General features: G+C 47.2%; 1 protein-coding gene and 2 long non-coding RNA genes across 3 annotated transcripts in view; 2 read left to right on the top strand and 1 right to left on the bottom strand.

The window, feature by feature from the left end:
• Positions 1 to 14394, top strand: part of LOC120852822 (protein farnesyltransferase subunit beta) — an 81638-nt gene extending 67244 nt beyond the window's left edge. Inside the window, exons 9-12 of the mRNA XM_040226282.1 lie at positions 1683 to 1815; positions 7077 to 7188; positions 8447 to 8561; positions 12929 to 14394. Of these exons, the coding sequence (XP_040082216.1) occupies positions 1683 to 1815; positions 7077 to 7188; positions 8447 to 8561; positions 12929 to 13060 (492 nt within the window). The 3' untranslated portion in view covers positions 13061 to 14394. The remainder of the gene's footprint in view (positions 1 to 1682; positions 1816 to 7076; positions 7189 to 8446; positions 8562 to 12928) is intronic.
• A 4451-nt stretch (positions 14395 to 18845) lies between these two features.
• On the top strand, positions 18846 to 25951 carry LOC120852835. The gene is made up of 2 exons (XR_005718666.1): positions 18846 to 18918; positions 25459 to 25951. It is a non-coding gene; the product is annotated as an uncharacterized LOC120852835 (long non-coding RNA).
• On the bottom strand, positions 19894 to 22536 carry LOC120852834. The gene is made up of 2 exons (XR_005718665.1): positions 22224 to 22536; positions 19894 to 20012 (listed from the first exon to the last, which is right to left on the bottom strand). It is a non-coding gene; the product is annotated as an uncharacterized LOC120852834 (long non-coding RNA).
• Positions 25952 to 26172: the final 221 nt, after the last annotated feature.

The raw sequence follows: 26172 nt of genomic DNA, 5'->3' as shown, positions 1-26172 counted from the left end.
TATCAGACATTTAAAAACCTGATCACTAACAATGTGTGAAACATAAAAGCCCCATCTCCCAGGCAGAAATAAGAAATAAGTAGGTGTCTCAGTTCTAGTAACAGTGTTCTGGATTTGAACCCTTTCTCTGCCACTTCATAGCCATGTGACCTTGGGAAAATTGTCTAATCTGTTTTAACTTCAACTCTTTTTCTCCATAAGGTAGAGGTAATAGTTCTTTGAAGGTCAGAGAAGATAATATACATAAAACAGCCTGGTATGTAGTAGGTGCATCCTTCTTACCCAGACTACTGCCTCCCTTCTGTTTGCTCTGGGAGAACTAGGAACCATATCTGAAGGATTTTATGAATTCATATAGCCAAGGGAAACAGAATAAATCCATGGGCTTAGACATTGAAAAAATTATTTAGTCTGGCTAATAAACACTTAATCTGTGGGGTAAGCAAAAATGAAGAATAGACAAAAATGAAGAATAGACTCCCTACTGTAGTGCCTGTTTTCTTGAGTCGTGCTTCGCCTGCTTTCATTAGATGGCATCAGTCCTAAAGCACTGGTTCATGTAAGACTGACTGCGGATATATTAGTGTGTCTTCCTGCAGTGCAGTGTTTTTGGTGTCTTTCTAAGAATTTTAGGATTGTGACTCTATGGGTGGTGTTGCCTTGAACAGGGATATAATCTAAACTCTACAATTGTTCATTAAAGGAGGCCTGGACTGGTTCTTCTAAAGAGGGTCCTCAGTGACTCGTTTCAGGAACTCAGTGTAGTAAAACGTAGGTCCAGGGGAATGCCCTCCTCTGTACCTTTCAGTTTGGTGAAGCAGCTCCTTGAGATCCTGGCTGGTGGCTGCGACTGTCTTGAGGGGCTGGGAGCGACATGGAAATATTATCTGCTCAGCCAGTTGGTCTGCTCATTCCTCGAGGCCAAGCCCTTGACTATCTTGATGTTCAAAGTAGAGTGTGTTTAGAAAACTTGGAGATAAGGGAGGAATGTATCATGTGTGACCACCGAGTGGCACCAAGAGCCATTTTACAGGTTCAGGGTAAAGGCTCTTCTGTCGGCCAGCCAGTTTGCCCTGGAGCAGCAGAGTGGCTAGAGCGCACGGAGCCATCCTCGTTCACCAGGGCTAGTAGCTTCTGCCCCTGCCTGGTTCTGCAAGGGCCGAGGGCTGTGCTAAGAAACCTGGGGTGAATTTCCTTGCCAAAAATGGTGTGAAATCCTCTGATGACCTGTGGCACAAAATTCCATTTATTTGCTTTTAATAAACTTCCCTGAGCAGGGAAAGTGAATAGAAACGAGCCACTGTGTGGTCTGGCCTGAGACTTCCCAGTTACACCTTGTTTATTAAGAGGCGTTATTGCAGGTCTCCTTCCAGGCCAGGCTGGCCCCTTTGTTCTTTCAGCACCAGAACCCTCTTGGAACCCAGGACAGGCGGTTAGTTGTCTGTTAGGCCCCAAGCAGGAATTCATGTTGGTTGCCTCCAGAGGGTTAAACTAGCTGTTGCAGTGTAGAGCCCTCTGTGATGTTGAGGGCAAGGATGTCTGAGGTCAAAGCAAGGGAACGGGAGCTGAGAAGCCAAAACCTGGGAACTCTTCCTCCCAGACCGGCCTCTGGAGAGCTGGCTGGATCACGTGTCTAAAAAATTTAACCTCTGGCACCTCTCTCTTCTCTGTCTCACGCTCAGCAATGGGTGACAAGCCGGCAGATGAGGTTTGAAGGTGGATTTCAGGGCCGCTGCAACAAGCTGGTGGATGGCTGCTACTCCTTCTGGCAGGCGGGTCTCCTGCCCCTGCTTCACCGCGCGCTGCACGCCCAAGGTGAGCCCGGGGTGCTGGCGGGGCTGGCGGCTCCCCTCGGCTGCTGACCGAGTCGGAGGCCAGGGCGCTTGGTTAGAGGGGTTGAAACAGGCTCTGTCCATCCTGGATTTTGAGTACCCAGTGTGGAGCCTCCCGCCCTAGGCATGCGTGTGCCAGCTAGGATTTCATCCTTGGGTTCAGAGGTCACTGCTGCTTCACACCGGCTGTGGCAGGTGGGGGAGGTGGGTGCCTGGCGGTGTGGTGACTGCCACCTCAGCTGAGTGTGAAGCCATAGGTTCCGATGCTGAGCTTTGTGTGAGTCATACCAGACTGAAAACCCACACTGTGCTCGTGGTCACAACAGTGCCAAAAAGGCAGAAAGAACCCCTGGAGCAAAGACCCACCATGCCAGGCTGGCTGCGTGGCGGCTGCCGTTAGAAGTGTCATATTTTAAATTCACTGAAGAATCCTGGATGCAGGTTAGTACTGCCTCCCTACCCCCAACCCCCACACCACTGGAGTAGAGAGACCTAGGTTCATCATCTCTGTGGGACCTCAGATGGGAATGCAAATCCAAGCAGGGAAATAGCAAATTTCTGGGAGCCTTCCCTTGTTACCTCTCAAAATCTCAGGCCGCCACCTGAATCATCTTTTTCATTTACTTCATGTGAGAACAGGAGGGAAACCGGTGGGAGAGGGGAGGTCGTGGCGGCCCTGCTGCGTGCTGACCAGTCTCGGAGTATGAGCCTTTGGCCCAGAAGAAAGCTTAGTAGTTGGGTTATTCTTTGCTCAAATGTAGAGATCCGATTCTTTTCTACTGCCCCCCATCCTCCCGCCCACCCGCTTGCCCGACACACAACTTTCTCTTGTTTGGCTGTTTTTTCCTGAGTCCCTTGATTAGTTTCTTATTTGAAGAAACCGAGGCTCTCTCCTATGTCTCTGTCACCCCACCCTCCCTGTCGCAGCCTGTCCTGATTCCTCTGCCTAGAGCCCAGGTTTCAAGGTGATGAGCTGAGGCCTCCTGCTGACTCTGGAGCCTGCATGGTCTCTGCTTTGGACACTATAGTAGGAAATCAGAAATTCCCTGAGAGTCCAATGTTTCAAAACAAGAAATAACTTGGGGTTTTAGTGGTCTCTGTTTTTGGAACTGGTGAGGTCAAACCTCTGGTAACACCCTCCACCTTTCACAAGCCTGTCCCTGGAAGGGATAAGATGCAGTCATTCTGTAGCTGTCGGGAGAATCTGGTGAGAGGGTAACAGGAGCCCTACCTGCCCACGTCTTCACAGGGTCCCTGCTTTACATTTTGCTTTTTATAGCACAAGTTTTGGAGGATTGGTCATATTTCCACATTTGCCTGTGGAAGAAAGTCAGTTGTCTGTGAATTTTCGTGCTTCTAGCTTTTTTCACTCCCTGGGAGGAGGCCCATATTAGGCCTGTAGCTCACTTCTCAGCAAATAGTGGACTTGGACCAGGCAGGGATCTGGGAGGAAGTTTTGAGTGGTGGACAAAATACTGATGTTGGGGATCAGAAGGAGATGTGATGTAGAAAGATATTCATAATATACTGTAGTCAAAGTTAGGTTTCCAAGCAGTATGTATGCAATTCACCTGGGAAGTCCCAGGAAGCATATTTTTAAAGTTTTATATCCCACTGTTCAGTTCAATTCAGTTGCTTAGTTGTGTCCGACTCTTTGTAACCCCATGGCCAGCAGCACACCAGGCCTTCCTGTCCATCACCAACTCCCGGAGTTTACTCAAGCTCATGTCCATTGAGTCGGTAATGCCATCCAACCATCTTGTCCTCTGTCATCCTCTTCTCCTCCTGCCTTCAATCTTTCCCAGCATCAGGGTCTTTTCAAATGAGTCAGTTATTTGCATCAGGTAGCCAAAGTACTGGAGTTTCAGCTTCAACATCAGTCCTTCCAATGAATGTTCAGGACTGATTTCCTTCAGGATGAACTGGTTGCATCTCCTTGCAGTCCAAGGGTCTCTCAGGAGTCTTCTCCAACACCACAGTTCTTTTACCGTGTGCATTACTTTCATTTTAGTAAGTGAACAAATATGTTTTTTGAAGGTGATGATGCTGACACTGATAATTAAAACGATGCCATGGGACCAGCACACTGTGGCACAAGAACCCAGGCCATCCCTGACTCGGCGAGTGGTCGTCAGGCCGTCAGTAGTCCATGAGGTGGCTGCCTTAGGCATAGAAGACAGTATTTGAGTAGAAGAATGAATTATTATTCATATATTTAAAATGTCCAATGCTAAGTCACTTTTGTGTGTGTGGAGCAGTAAGACCGTAGCAGGCCTGTGAGTTTCCGTTTGGATTGAAGGTTACTAGTTGCTGGCTGGGGAATACTCCATAGTTGTCCGCCTGCAAGACTGAGCTCCATGTGGCTGTACCTGTCAGTTACTGTTGGAAAAACTTTTGATTTCTCAGATAAAAGGAACCTTTGAAATGCAAAATGACATTATAATGGGGATCTGTATTTTAAGGGAGAGGGATAAAGGATTTAAAAGGCACAGTTATCACTCTCTAATCATATCTCCTTTTATCCCTCTGTGATTGTGCCTGTTGATGTGCGAATTCAGGATCTCAGGAAGTTCTTGTCGAGTTTATGAACTTTGAGAAATGTAGGAGGTAACCGCAACACTATAATCTATTTAATAATAAACATAGCATTTTCTTCTCAGTTTCCAGTTTTAGCGATAGGTTATCATTTACCTTAAGTCTTTTATTTATTATATGATATGAAATAAAGGTATACTTTATACTAATGTTTCATACAGTTAATCCTAAAGTTTGATAAATATGCTTTTTAAAATAACAGCTTTCTTGAGATATAATATACATGCTGAACAATCTACTGATTTGAAGTGTACAATTTAGTAGTTCTTAGTGTTTTCAGAGTTGTGCAACCACCCCTGCAATCAGTTTTAGAATTTTCATGCACCACCCCCACCCTTCCGCACCCCGCCGCAATCCCTGTGCCCATTGAATGTGCTTCTTAAAAGAAGAAATCACAAAGGAAAAATTAAGTGTCATATGGCATATAGGTAAACTATATTTATGTAATTTGAAAAACCCATTTAGCCAAAAAGTAGAGCAAAAAGGGAGAAATAAGTATACCATATGATACAGATAAAGGGTAAATATAGTTAAAAGTTAGGTTAATAAAATCGACTCTTGTATCTCAGAAGACAAAGGATACTTTCAAAAGGAAATACAACTAGTAAGCAAGTTATGAAAAAACTTCACCCTAATTAGTAATTAAAAGCAAGATAAATGATTAGGTACTCTTTCTTTTTAACATTTTAAATGCTGAAAACTTATTTCCATATCTGATGTTTTATCTTATTTTTATTTTATACTGAAGCACAGTTGATTAACTGTGTTAGTTTCAGGTAGGTGTATGGCAAAGTGATTCAGTTATACATGCATCACTGAGAACTTTTTAAAAGTACCCAATGCTGGAGGTAGTACAGGAAAAATCTTAAATTTTACTGGCAGCTATATAAAGTCTTAAAGCAGTTTATCAGTATCTATGAAAAGCCTTAAAAATGTTTATTCTTTTTTAACTGAATCATTCCACTCCTTTGAATCTATTTCAAGAAAATAATCCTAAACATAGAGAAGATTTACAGAGGTGTTTACTGCGGCATTTTGTATGATTGCAAGGAACTGGAAACAGCCTTGGCAACAAGTACGCTAGAGAGAAGTCCCATCATATCTGTGTATATCTCCTACAGCGCTGTGCTCACAAGTGGAGAAAGAACAAAGAGGAAAGTAATTATAATACTGTGAGCACTTCAGGAAGCATGTATCCTGGGCTGAGCACAAGAAAGGGGCCCTGACTGTGCTCCTCTTCCTTAGGTTCAGTTCCCGTGTGCCTCTTCCAGTGTGAGCATCTCAGGGGCCGGGCAGGACTTGAGTGTTGAAGATGAGTGGCTTTTATATGTGGCCCCCAAACATCAGCCAACCGTGCACATCATCCAGGGCTCAACCTGGGAGATAGCGGTCATTTTCCAACTGCCCCCATCTCTCCTCCCATCTCTCATTTAAGAAATCTGAAAATAATTATTTTCTGTAGTAGTCTATGTATATGAATATTCCAAAATTAACTCTTTTGGAAAGTTCTTTTTATGTACCACATTTGCTATAAACTTTGATGAATTTTTACCATAGAAGATTCTCTACGCATATATGTGCGAGTTTGGGTCCAGTGCCTATATTGATGCCATTACATGTGTCCACTTATGAAATACTCTGTGGCTTTTCAGAATGATGGTTATGAAGATTATGTAGCAGAACAGAAAAGTGTATGCCTCTAGAGTTAAATGAAAGACATAATCATATGTCTTTCATTCCTGTATAGAAAATATCATACCTGTATAGAAAAATGCATAAAACAAAAAAAAGACAGAAAAATTATCTTTCAGTTGCCATTTACAGGGTGTTCACTACCTTTGTAGCCAAGGCATCAAAGTATAAAATTGACCAAAGACTTAATGCACATCCTATATGTGTATTTTTAAAAACAATTCTCATATAAATGTTTCCGTGCACATCTGCTGGGTGGTAATTTGTCCCTCCTCCTCCCCTGATAACCGTGTCCACAGATTCTCTGACCGCTGGTTGAACTTCAGAGTGAAGAAGCTCAGTTGCTGGCCAGTACTTTAGTATTATCACCAGAATCCCAATTTCTGCTTAGACTATCATATGATGCAGGAGGGCGGTTATTAGATTTCTTCTTGGAGAAACTTTTTGAGCCAAGAGACTAGCTGGAGAATTCCCTTTAGAGATGGATTAAATTCAGGCTAAGAGAAGTGGAAGCAACAGCCAGTATTACCCCTGTTGGAGTTCTCTCGGCTAATCAAGAGTCTGGTTGACAAGAGAGACGCGCTAGAGAAAAAGTCTTAAGAAGCCCAAGGGGAGGAATTGTGAACCCAGTCAGGCGCAGTAGCAGAGGTCAGTGTGGAAAGCTGAGCTAAAAAGCTCCTCTGTGCCTGCAAGGGACGTGGTTTAGAACTGCCATCCAAGGTAAGGAGAAGGAGACGCTTCAGGTAAAGCCAAGTGCTACTCTGACCTGCTGCTCTCTGACCCATTTTAAGGTTCCGGAGAAGGGACGTGTCCCAAGAATGTGATTTTCAAGATTAGTCCAAGCAGAATGGGGGGAAACCTTGACTTCCTATTGGATCATAAAATACAAAGTAGGCACTGATCCGCCGCCGGACGTCTCCCAGGCCCAGGCGTGCACTGACCCTTTGTCTTCTGCAGGTGACCCTGCCCTCAGCATGAGCCGCTGGATGTTTCACCAGCAGGCCCTGCAGGAGTACATCCTGATGTGCTGCCAATGCCCCACCGGGGGGCTTCTGGATAAACCCGGCAAGTGAGTGCTTTGTCTCTGGGGAGGGCGGGGCGAGGGGGCTGAGCACGCAGGCCTGCTCAGACCCGGACGGGGCAGCCCTTCCCATGCAGCTGCTTAGTGCCCACAGGACGTGGGAGCAGCTGGGCACGGAGCAGCCCTGTCCACCATGCGTCCATCCTGCGCTTCCAGCTCCCTCCTTTTCCCGGCTTACCTGCACCCCCTTACCAGTTAGGTAAACAGACTGCTGCATGGGTAACATTTCTTTCCTCTTATTTAACCAAACTGACCTAAATAGAACAGGATAGAGGGTTTTAAAACTCCTGGGTGTCACGCTGTTGTTTAGTCACTAAGTCGAGTCCGATGCTTTGCGACCCCAAGAACTGCAACACGCCAGGTTTCCCTGTGCTTTACCATCTCCTGGGGTTTGCTCACATTTATGTCCATCGAGTCAATGATGCCATCCAACCATCTCACCCTCTGTTGTCCCCTTCTCCTCCTGCCCTCAATCTTTCTCAGCTTCAGGGTCTTTTCCAGTAAGCTGGCTCTTCATATCAGATGGCCAAAGTATTGGAGCTTCAGCTTCAGCATCAGTCCTTCCAATGAATAGTCAGGGTTGATTTCCTTTAGGATTGACTGATCTCCTTGCTGTCTGAGGGACTCTCAAGAATGTCATAAACAGAGATTATAATCACAGCTTTCATAGAGTAGATTGAACACCTTTAGGTGCCATACTGAAAGAAAAAGGGAAGCCAGTCAAGTCCTGTTTCCTTTGCTGCTCACTCCCCTCACCCCCCCACCCCTCCCTGCACGCACACGCGCGCACACACACACACACGCACACGCGCGCACACACACACACACACACCCTGCATGCCTCCAGGGGAAGGCTAAGCTGAAGGCTGGCCCCCAGCAATTTACCCATTTGTAAATTTTGACCCATTTGAAGAAAGAATTTGACCCATTTCTAGAAATTTTGGTGTAGGGTTTTTTTATGGATGGCTTTTTTTTTTTTTTTAAATGTACTCTATGGATTTAGCAACACTACCCTGGAGAGCCCTTCCTAGAAGGAAGTCAAGAGGACAGACAGTTCCTGCGGTCAGGCAGGGTGGAGCTCTGAAAAACGCTGCTGGGGGATGCCAGGCTTCTAGGCTGGCGGAGGGTGGGTTTGGTCGCCCGAGCGCCTCCTCCCTGGGCCTCATCTGTGGCCTTGCCATCCGAGGCTGTGCCAAGGTGGGTGGGGAGCAGAGGATACCTGCTCAGAGCTGCCGCATCCTTGCAGGTCCCGGGACTTCTACCACACCTGCTACTGCCTGAGTGGCCTGTCCATAGCCCAGCACTTCGGCAGCGGAGCCATGTTGCACGATATGGTCTTGGGTGTACCTGAAAACGCCCTGGTAAGGCGGGGTGTGGCGGGGGTGGGGCTTACCACCGCTTCTCCGCAGGGCCCCCATGACGGAGCTGGCAGGAGGGCAGAGCAGCCCTGTGGGGCCTCCAGAACCGACGGCACGAGTGTCCCCCATGGACGGGCTGGTGAGCTCGCCGTCCCCACACCTCCCCTCCTCTGTCTGCAGCCCATTCCCCATTTGTGAGGTTCTAAGCAGGGATCCAGCCTGTGATGGAGGGTGTGTGCCCATGTCCCAGAGTCTAGGACCCAGACCACTTGTCATTAATCCCCATCTCCGAGGAAGCTGGCTCGGAGGCAGTGGTTTCTGCATCTGCAGCAGCGGCCCCTCCCCGTGTGGCTGATGTCTTCTCTTGGAGCTCTCAACGTGCAGCCCTGCATCCAGAGAAACCCTCTCAGACCACCGTCTATAAATGAGATGCCCAGAAACGCTCGGCCCGAGCATGATTTGTGCCCCTCATAGCACCAGCACAATTTGTCATGTGTGTGTTTAACTGGGTTTTGTCTGCTTCCCTCAAAAACCATCAGCCCCCTGTGGGCTGGTTGTTCACCGCGGCATCCAGCCTCAAGCCAGCCTGGCCACAGGCGATGCTTCTGAACCTAGTCAGGAGCCTGAGACATGGCTCCAACTAAGACTGTCCTTGGCCATCAGATGATGTGCCCGTGCAGACTGCCATGAAATATTCCAGCAGAAGAAACGCTGATGGCCAGTAGGTGGATGAAAAGATGCTCAGCCTCACTAATTAACTGAGAAAATCCAAGTAGCAACCCTTTAGCTTTCTCATGTGGTTGCCTGCTACGCAGCCCTCTTCCGCTCCTTTCCCTCCCTGCTTCCTCATTGTAACCCCATCCTAAATCCATCATCGATCATGCCTGCAGATGTTTTTGTGCTATCACTACAGAGGTATGTATCTACAAATTATAATAGAGTTGTTTTGTATGCTTTCCGTTGCTTTATAACAGGTATCTTCTGCATCACTTTTCTCACTGACATTACCCTGAGGTTTAGCCGACTTCATGTATATTGCTTTAATTTCTTCATCTCGACTACTGTATGGTATCCCCTTGTCTAGGTGTACTTGTTGCGTTTTCTAGTCTCCTGCTGGTCAGCGTCGAGATGGTTTCGGCTTGTGCTGTGATACGAGGTGTTGCAGTGAACATTCTTGTTACCATTTCTCTGGGACACCCACCTTCATCTTCACTGGATGGCCCTGAACTGTGCCCCTGTGTGACTGGGTTATTTTTCACTCACGCACCACCAAGCTGAGTTGTGCTGTAGTTCGATATTTCCTTTCTGCTAACTTGACTAGTGCTGTCTCAGTTTTGTTTTGCATTTCCCTGGTTACTGGTGAGGCTAAGCATCTTTTCAAACATTTTTTTGGCCATTTGTGTTGCGTCTTCTGTAAATTGCCAGCCACTCTTTTCCTTTGCTCATTTTCTTACTGATGTGCAATTTTGTTTGCTCTTTTCTTATACGTTTCGTAGTTCTTTGTGTGTTCTTGATACGAGCTCTTTGTCAATGGTATGTGTGTGTGGTGAGTCTCTTCCAGCTTGTGACTTTTCACCTTCTTATTAGTGTTTTTTGTTGAATAGAAGATTTCAACTCTGAAGTGAATAATTTTATGTGCCTTTTTGGTTTTCAAAGGTTTGGGGTGGGCATGGGGTTACTTAAGAAATCTTTTCCTACCTGAGGTCATAAACACATTTTCTTCTAAACAATGTAAATTTTGCTTTTCCCATCTAATTTTTAAAATTCCTTTGGAATGGATTTCCATCTGTAGTGAGGGTTGGATATAATTTTATCTTTTTCCTGTTTTGGATACCAGTTGACCAGCACCATTTACTGAAATTTACAACCTTTCCTACTGATGTGTATCACATGTTTGTTACATACTCAAGTTTCTGTTTATGAGTTGATTCTGTTTCTGGACACTCTGTTCCATGGGTCTGTTTTATTATCTTCACTGTCTTATCAAATCTTAAATGCATGTAAGCAAGTCTCACTCACCTACCCCATTCTTTTTGTTTTCATTATCCTTTGACTTTTGCATTTTAGGATTTCCCGTGCATTTTAGGATCAGCTTATTAAGTTCCACACAAACACAAAAGCTAGTGGAATTTGTATTACATTAAATGTAATCTTAATGGGAGACAACTGACTTTAATATTAAGGCTTCCCTTAATATTTTTCAGGTTTTTTACCTATATTTTAATGGTCTTTTATCATTTCCCACAAAGGACTAGCATATCTGGTTAGATTTATGTCTTAAGAAATTTATAGTTTTTGTGTCTATTGTGACTGCAGTATTTTTTTCTATTTTATTTTATAATTGGCTGTTATTAATGTATAGAAATGCTATTGATAATTGTTGTTTAACTTTGCACCCAGCAGCCTTGCTGAATTCTCTTTTTTCGATTGCTCCAAGCAACTTATTGGAGAAGGCAATGGCACCCCACTCCAGTACTCTTGCCTGGAAAATCCCATGGATGGAAGAGCCTGGTAGGCTGCAGTCCATGGGGTTGCTAAGAGTCGGACACGACTGAGCGACTTCACTTTCACGCATTGGAGAAGGAAATGGCAACCCACTCCAGTGTTCTTGCCTGGAGAACCCCAGGGACGGGGGAGCCTGGTGGGCTGCCGTCTCTGGGGTCGCACAGAGTCGGACACGACTGAAGTGACTTAGCAGCAGCAGCAGCAAGCAACTTATGGGATCTTAGTTACCTGACTAGGGGTCAAATCCAGCCCCCTGCAGTGGAAGCCTGGAGTCCTAACCATTGGACCACCAGGGAATTCCCACTGAATCCTCCTAATAGTTGTTAATAGTTTGTCTACAGAATCTCTTGGATTTTTTTATTTAGACCATACTGTCATCTTCAAATAAGGACAGTTTTGCCAGTTCCTTCCTGATGCTTAAGAATTTTATTTATCTTGCCATGTAAGATAATTTTATTTATCTTGCTGTATTGGCTAAATGCTCTGTGGAGTGTTGACCAGAAGTGGTAATAGAAAGTGTTCAGATTGTAATGGAAAGGCTTCTATAATTCCACCATTTAGGAAAATGCTGACTGTGAAGTTTCGATAAATATTTCATGTCAAGTTAAGAATATTCCCCCCATTTTCCTAGTTTGCTGAGTTGTTTTTTGTTTGAATCATAATCTAGTGTTAAATTTTATTGAATGCTTTTTCACATCTGGGTTTTTCTCCTTTAATCTGTATTATGTTTTGTTAATACAAATTGTGATGTTAACTTTACATTAGAAGGATAAACCCTACTTGGTTATAATAGAGAGTGTGTGTGTGTGCTGGTTTATCACACTGCTGGAGTTGCCCTGCTGGTATTTTTGGCTCATGTTTTTATTTAGGATTTTTTTTTTTTGCATGTGTGTTCATGAGAAAGATTGATCTTATGGTACTGTTCTTTTCCAGTTTGTGTTTCAGGATAATATAGCCTCATAAAATTAGATAGGTATCTTCCTTCCCTACTTTTTCTTTGGAAAATTTTGTGTAAGTTAGAGATCATAAGCTAACACTTGCTTGAGAAAACAGGTAGACCTAGTATTTGGTGGCGTGTGGGAAATGGTTGTAGCAGAATAAACAGTTGTTATTTAACTTATTCATATAGGTTTTAAAGAATTTCTTCTGGAGCAATTTTGAAAATCCATATTGTTCTATAAAGCTGCTCAGTTTATCAAAATTTTTATATTTTGGCATGAAGCTGGGGATGGTATTTTCTTTGAAGTTTTTAAATCTCTTGCAATTATGTCCCCTTCTTCATTGTCCCAGAGTGGAAGAATCCTGAATACTGGCCCAGGACTGTACCCTGTCTCAAACCAGAGTCTCTGTGGTGCAGTGGGATAAAATAATTTACATATGGCCTGACACATTTACTTAAATGTTAGGGTTGTGTACCTTTTTCTTGATTATAAATATAAATGCATGTTCATTGTTTTAATAATTGAGATATATATACAAGTATAAATTAGAAAATTTTAAATAGTCATGTCACTGCTCCTATTTTGGAATATTCTATATACATCACATCTACAAACACTTTAAAAAGTAAGTTTGGGATATCACACATACTGTTATCCTCATTTAATGTAAGTACTTGCCAATGTCATCAAATATTTGAAAGCATATATTTTTTAATGGCTCTACAATTCCTTTGTGTCCCATGCGCTAGAACATGTTTTTACCAGTACCCTGTTGTTGAACCTTAGGGCCTTGTAAGATAAATCTCCATGTGCAGCTCTGATTTTTGTTATATTCTTACAAGTGCATTTAATGGGCAAAGGCTGTGCACATGTCCAAGGACCATGGACGAGGTGATTGATTGACATCTGTTCTTCTCTTTGCAGCAGCCCACTCACCCTGTGTACAATATTGGACCAGACAAAGTGATCCAGGCTACCATGTACTTTCTGCAGAAGCCGGTTCCAGGCTTTGAGGAACATGAGGATGAGGCATCAGCGGAGCCTGCCACTGACTAGGGGACACGGGGTCCTGCAGCTCTGTGTTCACCCATCTCCCCAGTCAGACCAAGGTTTATACATGTCGATACATACTGCATTTTGTGCTGCACAAGCCTTGGCCGCTGTGAAGCTTGGTTCTTTGTCCTTTTTTGTTAAACAGAACAAAACTGATGGCTCTTGGTTCAGAGAACACAATGGTGTGGTTTTTTAAAAATTCTTTCCACTCCTGTCCTACCAAAAACCTACCAGCTGTGTAGCATCTGGACCCAGCTCTGGCCCGGCCAGGGTTGGCTGGGGAGCAGTGCATGCTGGAATAGCAGCCCTGCCCCGCCAGCTGGCCAGCGCGGCTGTCCATCGAAATGAATGACGTCTGAGTATTGCAGCATTCAGAGCTGTTGCTGCGATTCTCACGTGTGCTACCACTGCGTCACCAGGAAGATGGCCTCCTGTGGGTGGAAAGAAGTCTGCTCCATGCCTAGGCAGGGACTTTGAGTCTCACCAAAATGAATTCTCCAGGAAAATAACGTGCTGGGGCTTCACTCAGAGGTGCCCAAGGTCCTCGCCTCCCAGCCTGATTACTTGCAAGGGGAAGGAGTTAGGGTTGGGGAGAAGGGCTCGGGAGGTGTGAGTCCCTCCCTCTCCAGACTGGGCACTGACCACACATCTCCAAGGCCAGCTTGCCGCATGGGCAGGATTTGCCTCGGCCCCAGGTGTGGTAGCTTAGACCTGGGAACCAATTATGAATGGAAAACGAACTTCTTGTTCAACTCTGAGCCAGAGGAAGCAGCCCCAGAGCCACCGCATCACGTGCCCTGAACAGCTCCTCTGAAGACTGCAAGGCAGCACCTTCAGCCCTCAGCCAGGCTGTTTCCGTCTTTCTTGCCCCGACTCCCTGCTCACCCTCTGAAAGACAGTGTTGTCTTCTCTCGCCCCGAGTATTAACACTACTAAGTCTTTCACCTTCATTTCTGACTCAGGATTTATTCACATCCTGCCTACTCCAGGCTCAGAGAAAGAAAACCTAGTGCTAGATAAGCTGGATGCTGCCAGGGCAGGGCTGAGCGCTGCCCAGAGTGTCCAGCCTGGCAGGGCCCCTGCTGCTCACACAGAACAACCCTTTCTCGGTTAGTGGGGGTGGTGTTGGCTCACCCCACTCCGATGGTCACAGCAAGCTCCATGTCGCTGGTCTGGCCTTCCTGTAAGCAGCCGTGGGCTGTGGGCAGATAGGGACCCAGAGATGCAGCATAAGGCTCATCTCAAAAACTCTGGCCATCTGCTGCCTCTAATTTCCTATGCTTTGGCGTATTGAGCTATGTATTACCTCCTTGAAATAATAAAAAAATAACCTTTTCTATGACGTCTCTCATTCATGACTGGTACCAAGAAAACTCCCGAGTGTCCAGCGTTAGGAGCTCTCCAAGTTGCTTGTGGGTCACCTGTCTCCTCCTGTATGTGATTCCAGACCGGGTGAGTCAGTATTTACAAAGAGGTGTGACTTGGCTTCCTCCTGCCCACACCTTCTCCAGTCGAGGACAGGGAGGACCTAACAAAGAGGGGGAGAAGTTGTGTGCTCCGCCCTCCCTGGAGCCCTTCAGTTCGTCCAGCATTCCACACACACAGGTTCCAGTCTGTGTGTCTGTCTCCTTCACCTGGCTATGAGCAGGGACCTTGCTCCTGAGTCCTCATGCAGGAACTCGGCAGTGGGTGACATCCTGGCAAGAGGCAGGGCAGCTGCTGCTGGGGCAGGTCGGCATCATGTGGTCACCTGGTGTTCCTCACCTGGTCAGACCCTTTCCCTAGGAGAAGCCAAGAAGGCGGGTGCTCTGTGGCCTGTCCCTCCTTGATGGGAAAGAAGAAGGTGCCTACAGAGGTGGAGATCGACCAGGTCCATATCCTGGCTTGTAATTCTTGTCCTCGTGCTGTTCTTGCCAGGCTAACAAATGTTCAGGCTACAAAGCAACAAGTTGAAGTGCACCTTCCCATTACTACAATGAAAGGCCAGCCCTCTAACACCAGTAGCCTCAAGGTGTTAAGAGATTAATTGCAGTAGTAATTGGTGTGGTTAAGAGAAGGGATTGCTTCAGTCTACACTGGCTTTATACCAAGGAGGGAGGATTTGAGCCAGGCCCTGAAGGGTAGGGAAATTTGGCAAGGTAGAAAAGAGAGGATCGTTCACTGGTATTCTTACCTCAGGAGAGTCTATACTGGTGTATCCATGAGACCTCTCTCTGCTCCCATTTGGGTCTGGAGGGTTTCCTGACTTAAAAGAGCATTCCAAGTGGGTCCTCAGATTTATCATGGATCCTTAAGTTAGAGGCACTTCCACAGCATTCAAAGTAGGTTGTCCCAAATATTTCCTCTATCAATAAAGAAATTGACTACAGAGCTCTATCTCCAGATGGGCCCCAACATCCCCCTGGAACCTATCCCAGACCCACCTTGAATGCTATGTAAGTTGGGAAGCCTGCCAGACTACTATGAGCAGAGAGGGGTCCTTGTGGATAAGCCAGCACAAACTTGACTGAGGTGACAATATGAGACAACAATGTTATTAAACTGCCCTCTGGTATAATTTCTGAGAAGTTGCAAGTTAGATGATGGCCACTGTGCTGTAACAATGCAGGAGTGTCCTTGATGAAGGCCTTCTTGGGAAAACCTCACACAAAAGCAGAAGACAAACTATTAAATAACATTTCTGTGATAGCCTTCCATGGAGGTCTAGCCTTGGATCTTGACATGCTGACTCCTGGTGATTTAATTTGGCAGAGGAATGGAGTTTATAAACCCCTGGCAGGGTGGTGGCTTACATGGCCCTGGCTGTTTTCATCAGTATTAACTACACTGCACTTCTGGCAGGAGCTTGATAGCCAGGAGTTAAAAATGGAGCTTCTTGAGTGCCCTACGTGTGCTTATTGTTGGTAGACATGGAATCCATTGGCTTCAAAAGTCAGATGTATAGATAACAGCGCTGACATCTTTACAAAGACTCAGGACATACCATTCTGGGATAAATTTGGGAAACTGCTTTCCTAAAGCTGATGGTAGGGCTTGAATCACATGTTCTTTCCATGCTATTCTGGAGACCTTTCCCCTTTGCTTTTTTTATTATTGAAATATAATTGCTTTACAATGTTCAGTTTCTGCTGTACAACAGGAACCAGCTAGGTGTACACACATATCCCCTCCTTCCTGAGCCTCCCGCCCACTGCCCCCCCACCCCAACCCCTCTAGGCCATCCCAGAGCACTGAGCTGAGCTCCCTGTGCTGGACAGCAGTGCCCCGCTAGCTGTCTGTTCACAGCAGGGTAGCGTGTATATGTCACTGAGTGTCTGCTTGCCCCACTCTCCTCCCGCTGTGTCCACAAGCCTACTCTCTACTGCATCTCTGTTCCTGAATAGGGCTGGATATGGATGGGATTAGTGGGTCTATGATTCAGGGCTATTCAGTGTTCCTTCCATCTGAGGATGTGGGTATTCATCTGGGGGAAGCAGTCTGCTAATATTTTATTCTTCCACCATTTACGCCAGAGGGCAGCAAAATTTCTCTAAAAGGCCAAAGTTCAGTTCAGTTCCGACCCCATGAATAACAGCATGCCAGGCCTCCCTGTCCATCACCAACTCCTGGAGTCTAACCAAACTCCATTGAGTTGGTGATGACATTTAACCATCTCATCCGTTGTCTCAACCTTCTCCTCCTGCCTTCAATCTTTCCCAACATCAGGGTCTTTTCAAATGAGTCAGCTCTTCACCTCAGGTGGCCAAATGCTATTGATAAAATATTTTAGGCTTTGCAAGCAACTACTCAATTCTGCTCTACCATTGTAGTACAAGACAGCTGCAAAGTGTGGCTATGTGCCAATAAAACTTTATGAAAATGTAGTGGGTCAGATTTGGCTCATGGGCTGTATTTGCCTACCTACCCCTACTATGCCGACTAAGGTCTGTCTAGTCAAGGCTATGGTTTTTCCTGTGGTCATGTATGGAGGTGAGAGTTGGACTGTGAAGAAGGCTGAGCGCTGAAGAATTGATGCTTTTGAACTGTGGTGTTGGAGAAGACTCTTGAGGGTCCCTTGGACTGCAAGGAGATCCAACCAGTCCATTCTAAAGGAAATCAGCCCTGGGATTTCTCTGGAAGGAATGATGCTAAAGCTGAAACTCCAGTACTTTGGCCACCTCATGCGAAGAGTTGACTCATTGGAAAAGACTCTGATGCTGGGAGGGATTAGGGGCAGGAGGAGAAGGGGATGACAGAGGATGAGATGGCTGGATGGCATCACCGACTCGATGGACTTGAGTTTGAGTGAACTCCGGGAGTTGGCGATGGACAGGGAGGCCTGGCGTGCTGCAATTCACGGGTCGCAAAGAGTTGGACATGACTGAGCAACTGAACTGAACTGAACTGAAATCTAGACTAAATCCCATCCCATTCAACATTCTCCCACATCTCTCATGGCTGGGATGCTTTCCATGTACATGATATTAGTGTTAAATGACAAAACGTACTTGCTAACATTCAGCCCAAACATTTTAACCACCAGTGTGCATTGCTCAGGTCATTCACTGCCCTTGAACAGGAAGAATTGTATGATGTAAAGAACTGTTGCAACTGACAGAAAACCGGACCCAAACTGGCTTAAAGCAAAGAGGAAATGTGTTGACTCATAAACTGTAACGTTCAGGAATTAGCGTAGCTTTGTGAGTGGCTTCAATGGGTTTCTCTCCACCTTTCTATAACGGCTCTGGCGTCAGGCTCTCTCCACGTGATTCTAAAATGGCAGCAGCAATAACTCCAACCTTACATACCCTTAGGGTCAAGTTCAGCAGACAAGAGCAGCAGGCACTTCCTTCCCAGCGAGTATCATAGCATTTCACTGGCTTTGATTAAGCCAAGTGCTTTTCTGAGGCTCAATCCCATGGCCAGGAGACTATAATACAGTGATTGATCACATGCTTCTCCCATGAGCAGGAAATGGGGCTCCATCAGAAGCACAAAGACCAAGAATGGGGAAAGAATGAAGCCTCAGTACAACTTCGTAGTGTGTGTATGAAACTGGCTCAGTTGTGTCTGACTTTTTGTGACCCCATGGACTATAACCTGCCAGGCTCCTTTGTCCATGGAATTCTCCAGGCCAGAGAACTGGAGTGGGTAGCCATTCCTTTCTGCAGGAGATCTTCCCAACCCAGGGCTCAAACCCCGGTCTCCCGCATTGCAGGTGGATTGTTTACCGTCTGAGCCACCAGGGAAGCCCAAGAATACTGGAGTGGGTAGCTTATCCTTTCTCCAGTCGTCTTCCCAACCCAGGAATTGAACCAGGGTTTCCTGCATTGCAGGCTGATTCTTAAAAGGGAGAGATGGATGCTAGCGATCTAATCACTATGTTCTCCATAATGGTGGATTCTAGAAGCCTGTCATGGACATTATGGCATCCATTCCTTCCCTCCCCAACTGTGGCAGCCAAAAGGCTTGTGTGAGTGTTCCCCCCCAACCCCCGTCCAGGCCAGGTCCTGATTGGCCCAAGCTAATCATTTTAATTTATCCTTCTGCTTCAGCAACTTGTTCAGGTTTAATAACCCAGGCCTAAGCCAATCAGCATGGTTTGTCCTAGCCTCAGTGATTGATTTAGAGCCAAGGATGTGGCCTAAAATAGACCAAAGAGAGGGAAGCCCTAGACATCTGATGACTGGGGAAAGCAGCTCTCTCCTGTTAGGGATGGTGGAATGTGTGGCCTGGAACTCCAACAACCATTTCCCTACCTAGAAGGAAGCCTGTCTTAGAGGCCAGTCCACACAGACTCCCTGAGAGACTTACTGAGAAACAGCCAGAGCTCCGTCACACTGCCCCTGCAGCCTGGATCTACCTCTGGACTTTGCAGTTAGGTAAGCCAATTTGAGTTGGATTGATTATTTACTATTGCTTGCAACCAAAGGCATCCTGACACACACAAAATTCTATCCCAGATTAGCCCCCAAGTTACGAAGTTCTCACCTGCTGCCTGAAGAATGCTGATTGTTAGGGATTCCCTGGTGGTCCAGTGACTAAGATTCTGTGCTCCCAATGCATGGGGCCCAGCTTTGATTCCTGGTCAGGGAACTAGATCCCATATCTACAGCTAAGGATCCTGTGTGCTGCAACTAAGACCCAGGACAGACAAAGAAAAAAAAAGAATGCTGACTGTCCTTGCCACCTCCATCCAAACAAGAACCCAGGGGAGACAGCCTCCTGGTCACTGCCCCTCGTCACTTGATGCTTGATTCAGTCTCGAGGTGGGTGGGGCAGGTGTGTTATCTGTATTTTATAGATGGAGAAACAGGTCAGAAAGCTGGAGTGACTCACCAGCTATCAAATAGTGGAGTCTGGACCTGAACCCAGGTCTGCTGCCTCCAAAGGCCATGTGCTCCCACCACTCCCAGTCTCTGAAATGGGTGGTCTCAGGGGGTGGGGAGCAGACTAAATGTGCCTGAGTTTCCCATAGGGTGGACGACCAAGGCCTTGAATGCCTACTCCCATCTTTCACCAGGATGTGGATGATGATAATGAAGAGTGGGGGCAGGCTCACCTTACCCTTCTGGCCAGCCCCCCTGCCACCCCCACCCCTCAACTGTCAGTCCCCAGCATAAAGCAGCGCTCTCCGCACCACGTGCGGGCCACCCGGCGCACAGTGTGACGCTGCGTGACTCACAGGCAAGGCATGGTGAGTCAGTTTTCCCGGGAGCTGACCACAGCCAGCCTTCTCCACTCCAGCCCGGCACGCCTAACTGGTTCCTGGACATCCTCTTTCACTTCCCCGCAGTAACCTTGGCTCTGTGTTTTACTAGCTGATGCAGGAGGTTCAGAGCACAGGGCCCAGTGGCTACTGTTCCTCGTTCCTACTTCTTAGGCACATCCAACAACAAAACCAGGCAGGCGGGCGGAGGGCTCATCAACAGCCCAGGTTAATGGGACACTTTCTCTGCCCTCTGCAGACACACAGCTGTGAGAAAGAACAACAATAATACATTTTAAATAATAAACTTTCACAGAGTTCCCTTCTGCCCCTTAGCCAGTTTCCCCTCTTGTTAGTATCTCACATTAATATAGTACATTCATCATAACTAAGGGCAAATATTGACCTATTAACTAAAGCCCATACTTTATTTCCCCTGGAGAAGGAAATGGCAACCCACTCCAGTTTCTTGCCTGGAAAATGGCATGGACAGAGGAGTCTGGCAGGCTACAGTTCAGGGGGTTGCAAAGGGTTGGACATGATTGAGCACATACTTTATTTGGAATTCCTTCATTTTTACCTATGCCCTTTCTCTGTCCCAGGATCCCATTCGAGACACCTCATTACCTCATGACATTTAGCTTGCTCTTGGCTGTGATATTTTCAGACTCACCTTGCTTTGGGTGACCTTGACAGTTTTGAAGAGGACTCATCAAGTATTTTGCAGGCCGCCCACCCACTGGGATTTGTGTCAGTTTTTTCTCATGATTAGACTGAGTTTTGGGGAGAAAGACCACAAAGGTCAAGTGCCTTTTCATCCCATCCTATCAGGGGTACATGCTATCAACATGGCCTCTCACTGACGTTGTTAACCTTGGCCACCTGGCTGAGGTTTGTCCCCCATTCCTCTTTCTCCCCCTTTCCACACTGTTCCCTTTAGAAGGAAGCCCATGTGCACAGCCCAACTGAGGGGCTGGGAGTTATACCCCACATCCTTGAGGGCGGAGTAGCTATATAAATTATTTGCAATTCGTTTGGGAAGTTTACCTATGCTCTATTTATTCATTCAATCATTTATATCATGATTAATATTTTATACTTTGGGTTATATATCAATGTTTTAATACTGTGTTGTTTATTTTACTGCTCCAATTTTTCCAGATTTGCCGATTAGGAGCTCTTTCAATTGGCTCCTGTGTCCCTCCTTCATACCCATTCTTTCTTTTAATAATAATGCATTTTTCTATTCTTTTTCTTTCAAGAAGTACTGCGTGTTGGTAACTGTCGACACTGGAAAATGGGTACCTTAGGGTTCAGTAGACTCCTTTCTCAATCTTTGGTCACAACTAAATTCTTTTCAAAATAAAAGGTACTGCGTGCTGGTTACCTTGGATGGGGGACTTCATGTTGCCATCCGCCAGACCTGTGATGGCCTGGGCCTACAGGCCAGGAGCCCGTGCAGGGTAGAGGCTCTGGCCCACCTTCCTTCCCCCCACAGCCTCCACCCTGCTCCTCTGCCGGCTGCACCAGGGGCCTGAGGCTGGCACTGTGGTGGGGAGAGGCAGGAAGGAGAGCACAGGAAGAGCTTGAGAAGTGATGACCTGGCCCTATTTCCTGCCCCTCCCACATGCCAACCCTCTCTGGACGGAGGGCCCCAGCCTCTGAACTCCTCTGGCATCTGTAGCCTGGAAAAGCACACTTGTGCCATGTGTATGAATCTGCTCTCCACCTACTCTAAGCTTCTTAGAGGCAGGGCCCAGGCTTCATCAGCTGCCCCGAACCTCCCCAGTGATTGACACAGTGCTGGGCTGAGAATACAGGCTGCTCAAATAGCCATGGACTGAACTTACGCAAAACCGACCCCAGGACGGACCCAACAGTGCTCAGAGACGGACATTCACCAGAGAGCCGGAGTCCGCTGGCCCACACACTCCTGTGTATGCGTGGGGAACTCGTGACAGGCCAGGCATTGTGCTCGGGGTGCGGCAGCAAACATGAGGACCAGACCTGGGCTCGTGGGAGCGACCAGGTGGAAAGAAGGCCTGCCGAAAGGCTCATGGCAGCTCTCTGAGAAGGACGGGGCCCTGGACTCACTCCCTGGTTGGGGAATAGTCAAGTCATTCAAACCAGAGTTCCTGTACCCGAAGTCTCCACTGCAGTAGGTATCTGCTGTGGACGTGACATTCCTCCTCTCAGCTGGCTGGCCTTGCTGTGGCCTTTTGGCCCAGAGCCTTTGGCCACTGTCCTTTAGCCCCAGATCTGTCCCTGCCACCTCCCAGTCGTTGATGCCTCCGGGAGATACGGAACAATGAGACTCTCAAGCCTGTGCGTGGGACCACAGTGCCAGCTGGACTCCTCTCTGCTGATGAGCGCCCAGGGGCGTGGGCGGCAGCTTCGCACGCCTGTTTGGTTATTTTCTGAACCAGACTCTGCGTGGCTCATGGGGGCCTTGCAGGACCTGGCTTGTGAAGGGCTTACCTTTCCCTTTGGGCCTGCAGTGGAGCTGTCAGCTTTCTGCTTTTCTTGGCAGGAGGCTCAAACCCTCACCATGTTCAGCGCTGGAGTGGAAGGTTCTGGCACAGATTTCTTAACATGGGATCCTTGATTCTTCGTTTCCTTTTCTTTCCCCCTCTGGCCTTTAATTTACTGGAAAAAATTAATAGCAGAGATTGTGCTGGATAATTTGGCCCAAAGAAGGCTGTAGGTGTACAAGGGCCCCACCCGTGCAATGGACATCAGAGGAAAACAACCCTAAATGGGGCCTGGCAGTCAGACCTGGGCCTGCTGGTGCGGCTGGCATCCCACATGGGCATGGGAGGGAACTGGCTCGGCTGGTTGTGAATTGTCCAGGCCCACCTGTTTGGCTCTTTTCTAGACACACCCGTCCTGCTGGGGGTGTGTGTGTGTGTGCACTCAGGGTACACACGTCAGCCAGGGAGAGCTAGAGCACGTGGGCCCTGGATCCAGTCATCAGACCGCATGGAGCCAGCAGGTGAGTCTGTCCCCACCTCACCCCTGCTCAAGGGGCCCTGTAAATACCAAGGTTCCACCCTTATCGTAACGAGGCCCCAGCAGGAAACATAAGGCAGGCGCAGGATGGTTCTCAGTGTCTCTGTGGCTAGCTTAGTGCAGGTCATCAGGAAGGCACTGCAGAAATATGAACTGAAACCAGGATGGAGAACGGGGTGAAGAAACCAGAAAGGTCATGGCTAATGGTTCTGACCCAGTCAGCAAGGGTGTATTTCATTTCCCAAGTTGAGATATTTTCAAACAATAGCAGACCATGTTTTGCTAGAGTCCCTTCAGAAATCAAACAAAACCTATCTGTTACCATGCCCTTTGGTATTCAACATGTATTTACTGCCCCTTCTTTGTGAGAATTTTAACATACTGAAGGAGAGCGCTGATTCACTCCATACCTCAACAAAACTCAAAACGGCTGCACGGCCAGGACCTATGCTGGCAGACAGACCTAAGAATTGCTAACGTGTGTGTCCTCCCCAAGTGCCAGACGTTCCAACTTACGCCTTCACGCCTCACAGCGGCACTCTGTGCTACTGCTGTCCTCGTGTCACGCCTCAGGAAACCATGGCGGAGTCATCCAGAGCCAGGCAGTCCAGACAGGTGGGCTCAGAGCCTGTGACCTAAACCACCCAGGCTCTGGTTCTGAAGCTGTCAGTCTCCTGTCGCTAGCTTGACCTAACGGAGCAATGACGACACGCGCCCACTGGGTGATGCTGCTGCTGGGAAAGGCTCCAGAGAAGGCAAGCAGGGGCCTGCCCAGTGCCGTCAGTCCTGTGTCCACCTCATCCTGCTCCTCCAAGCTGGCCCGGGAATGAGTTGGCCAATTTGATTCTCTATCTGAGAAATAAGCTAGAAAATATTTTTGTTTATCCCCTTCTCAGGGAAAGTATGGGGACATATTAATTAAGCCCATGCCTTCAGTAAACCCCAAACTATTGAACCTCAAAATTGAAGGACACTCTGTCTTGCCCACTCATGATCCAGCAGAGTCAGAGGCTCCTAGTTCCTAACATGATTTTCCCACTGTCTATCCAACTTAGAGGCTGGCAAACTCCTCTTGCCTACATGGGTTTCCTCCTCAGGACAGAGAAACTGTTTTGAGCAAAGAAAAGCTCTAGTTTCATGCTGTGCAGAATGGAGCCTGGCAAATGGGCCTGAGAGATAGCCTTGCTCCGGCTGGCTTATAAGCCAGCTTGGTGACACAGGACAGTCAGTGTGGCATAAAAATGGGTGCTGCCCCATGATATCACCTTTGCTTGGGGCTTCAGCAAGTGGCGAGGCAGCCCTCATGAGCGTTTGAGCCCCGCAGACACCGTCGAGGTAGTTCTATCCATCGGACTTATGACAAGTGTCTCCCCGCCCCCTTTCCCCAAGCCTTTAAGAGCCTGTCTCAGACCCACCTGGCTAATTCAACTCAGCTGACTCACTTGTCCCAACAGTTTCCTTTTGTTCTCTGGGTTATTTTGCTTTGGGGAGTCAAACCTGAGTGCACGAGAATCACCTTGTTAAACAGCCCAACTGGTTGGTGGGCCATGGTGGGCTGCTGGTCAGGGGAGCAGGAGCCTGAGAATCCTGTTAACAAGCACCCTTGGGGCATGGCCCAAGGGTCCACTTTAAGTACCACCACCACGGGGGTTTCTGGGCAATTCTGCCAGCCAGAGTACCAAGTGTCCCGAGTTTAGAGCCACCACTAGCAGAAGGAGGGGATGACACAGCCTCACTTGGGGTGACAACAGAACTAAGGCGTGTTCTCTGGTTTTGAGCACTGGGCTGTGTCACCAGTTCTGGGGTCCTGTGCCGTCTCTTCATTCAGCCTGCCTTGTATGGGGAGCACCCATCTCAGGGGCGGGAAGCAGTTGTGAGACACGGAGAAGTCCACCCTCATGCAGTCCAGGGGAGACCTGGGTTTTTTGCATCTTGCAGATTTAGCTCTGGTCACATGTTCTGTGTGATAAGGGCAGCTGGCACCTGAGTCCCCCTTGGTCCTGAGGTAAGTGCATTATAAACATTATTTCCTCTGCTTCTCACAATCACATTGAGGTTAAAGCTATTATTATCCTCGTTTTATATATGAGGACACTGAGCTGAGAGAAGTAACTTGCCCAAAATTAAAGCGACGAACAAGAGCCAGAATTTTGAATCTCAGGCAAGCAGACTTCAGAACCCAAGAGTTAATACACTACAACTCTAATATTAGAGATCGAATTCAGCTCTCTTCAGTCCTAGCTCAGGGCTATCATCTGCTCTAGTCTGCTTTTTAAGTCTGTCTGAGTTGATAGCTTTGTGAGCTTTAGGCAATTCTTTGCTGAAGTGGTAGCTACTCTACAGATGGGATTAGCATATTAAGAATTTTAAAAACCGGGCCATTAATACCCTTGCCCTTGGGGCAAATTGTAAAGGGAGGAAAATATCAAGCTCTCACCATGGCAAGAGACAGAGGTGGCTTTTCACAGGACCAAATCCTCAGCAGTTTCTCTGGTTTTGTGCTGGGCTGTCCAGAGTGCAGTGCCTTGAGAACCAATCACAGAGTAACCTGCAAGTGAACCGTGGTCACTTTGGTGACCTGGGGGACATACACTGGCTTCCTAGACACACACACTGGAAGGAACTTAAGCCATGGCTTTCACTTGTTTCCCTTTAGCGAGCACAGCCTCCAGCCCAGGGGCTCTTACCTGGTTCTCCTTTTCAGGCAGCTGCTCCCAGTAGCACCTCTTCCTCTCCACGGCTTGTCAGCGCACCAGCCAGGTTTCGATTTTCCCAGGTGAACCCGCTATCATGTTGTGGCCTTTTTCTTCCAACTGGTTTATGGGAATTTCGAGACGCCTAAAACTCAACTCCTTCTCCAGCCAATATCCTGGAGCCGGGGACTGGCTCTCGGGGACGCCACCTCTTCCAGATGGCTCGACTGTTTGCTTCACCAACACAGTCACACCTGCAGCTTGGTTCTAATGCCCACCCTGACCAAGGCCATTGTGTGTAATATGGAATCTATAATTAAAAGTCTGGATATACAAAGGGATGTAGTAAGGGGCAATAAAGGGGAAGGAAAGAAAGCACACTCACTTTGAAGGCTGAGGAAATCGCCTGACTGCTCATTCCCTATTTTTTCTCCCTTATTCGTGTCTCTTTTTGTCTTGAAAAGGAATGTCATTAATAAAACAGGATTCTGCTCTCTCCCTGCATCCTTGTTTTCCTTATTGAGATCATGGTTTTGGGAGTTGGCTTGTCACGTTACAAAACACCTCTTATAAATATGAATAAGAATATATATAACTGAGTCACTTTGCCATGTAGCAGAAATTAACACAACATTGTAAAAATGCCTCTTAAACACAATCCACACATTGACATGAATCCACCACGGGTGTGCATGCGTTCCCAAACATGAACCCCCCTCCCACCC

Source organism: Oryx dammah, unplaced genomic scaffold, assembly GCF_014754425.2.
Source record: "Oryx dammah isolate SB20612 unplaced genomic scaffold, SCBI_Odam_1.1 HiC_scaffold_26, whole genome shotgun sequence".
Taxonomy (NCBI): Eukaryota; Metazoa; Chordata; class Mammalia; order Artiodactyla; family Bovidae; genus Oryx; species Oryx dammah.
The sequence above is the reverse complement of the archived record's forward strand: the minus strand, read 5'-3'. Positions and strand labels throughout refer to the sequence as shown.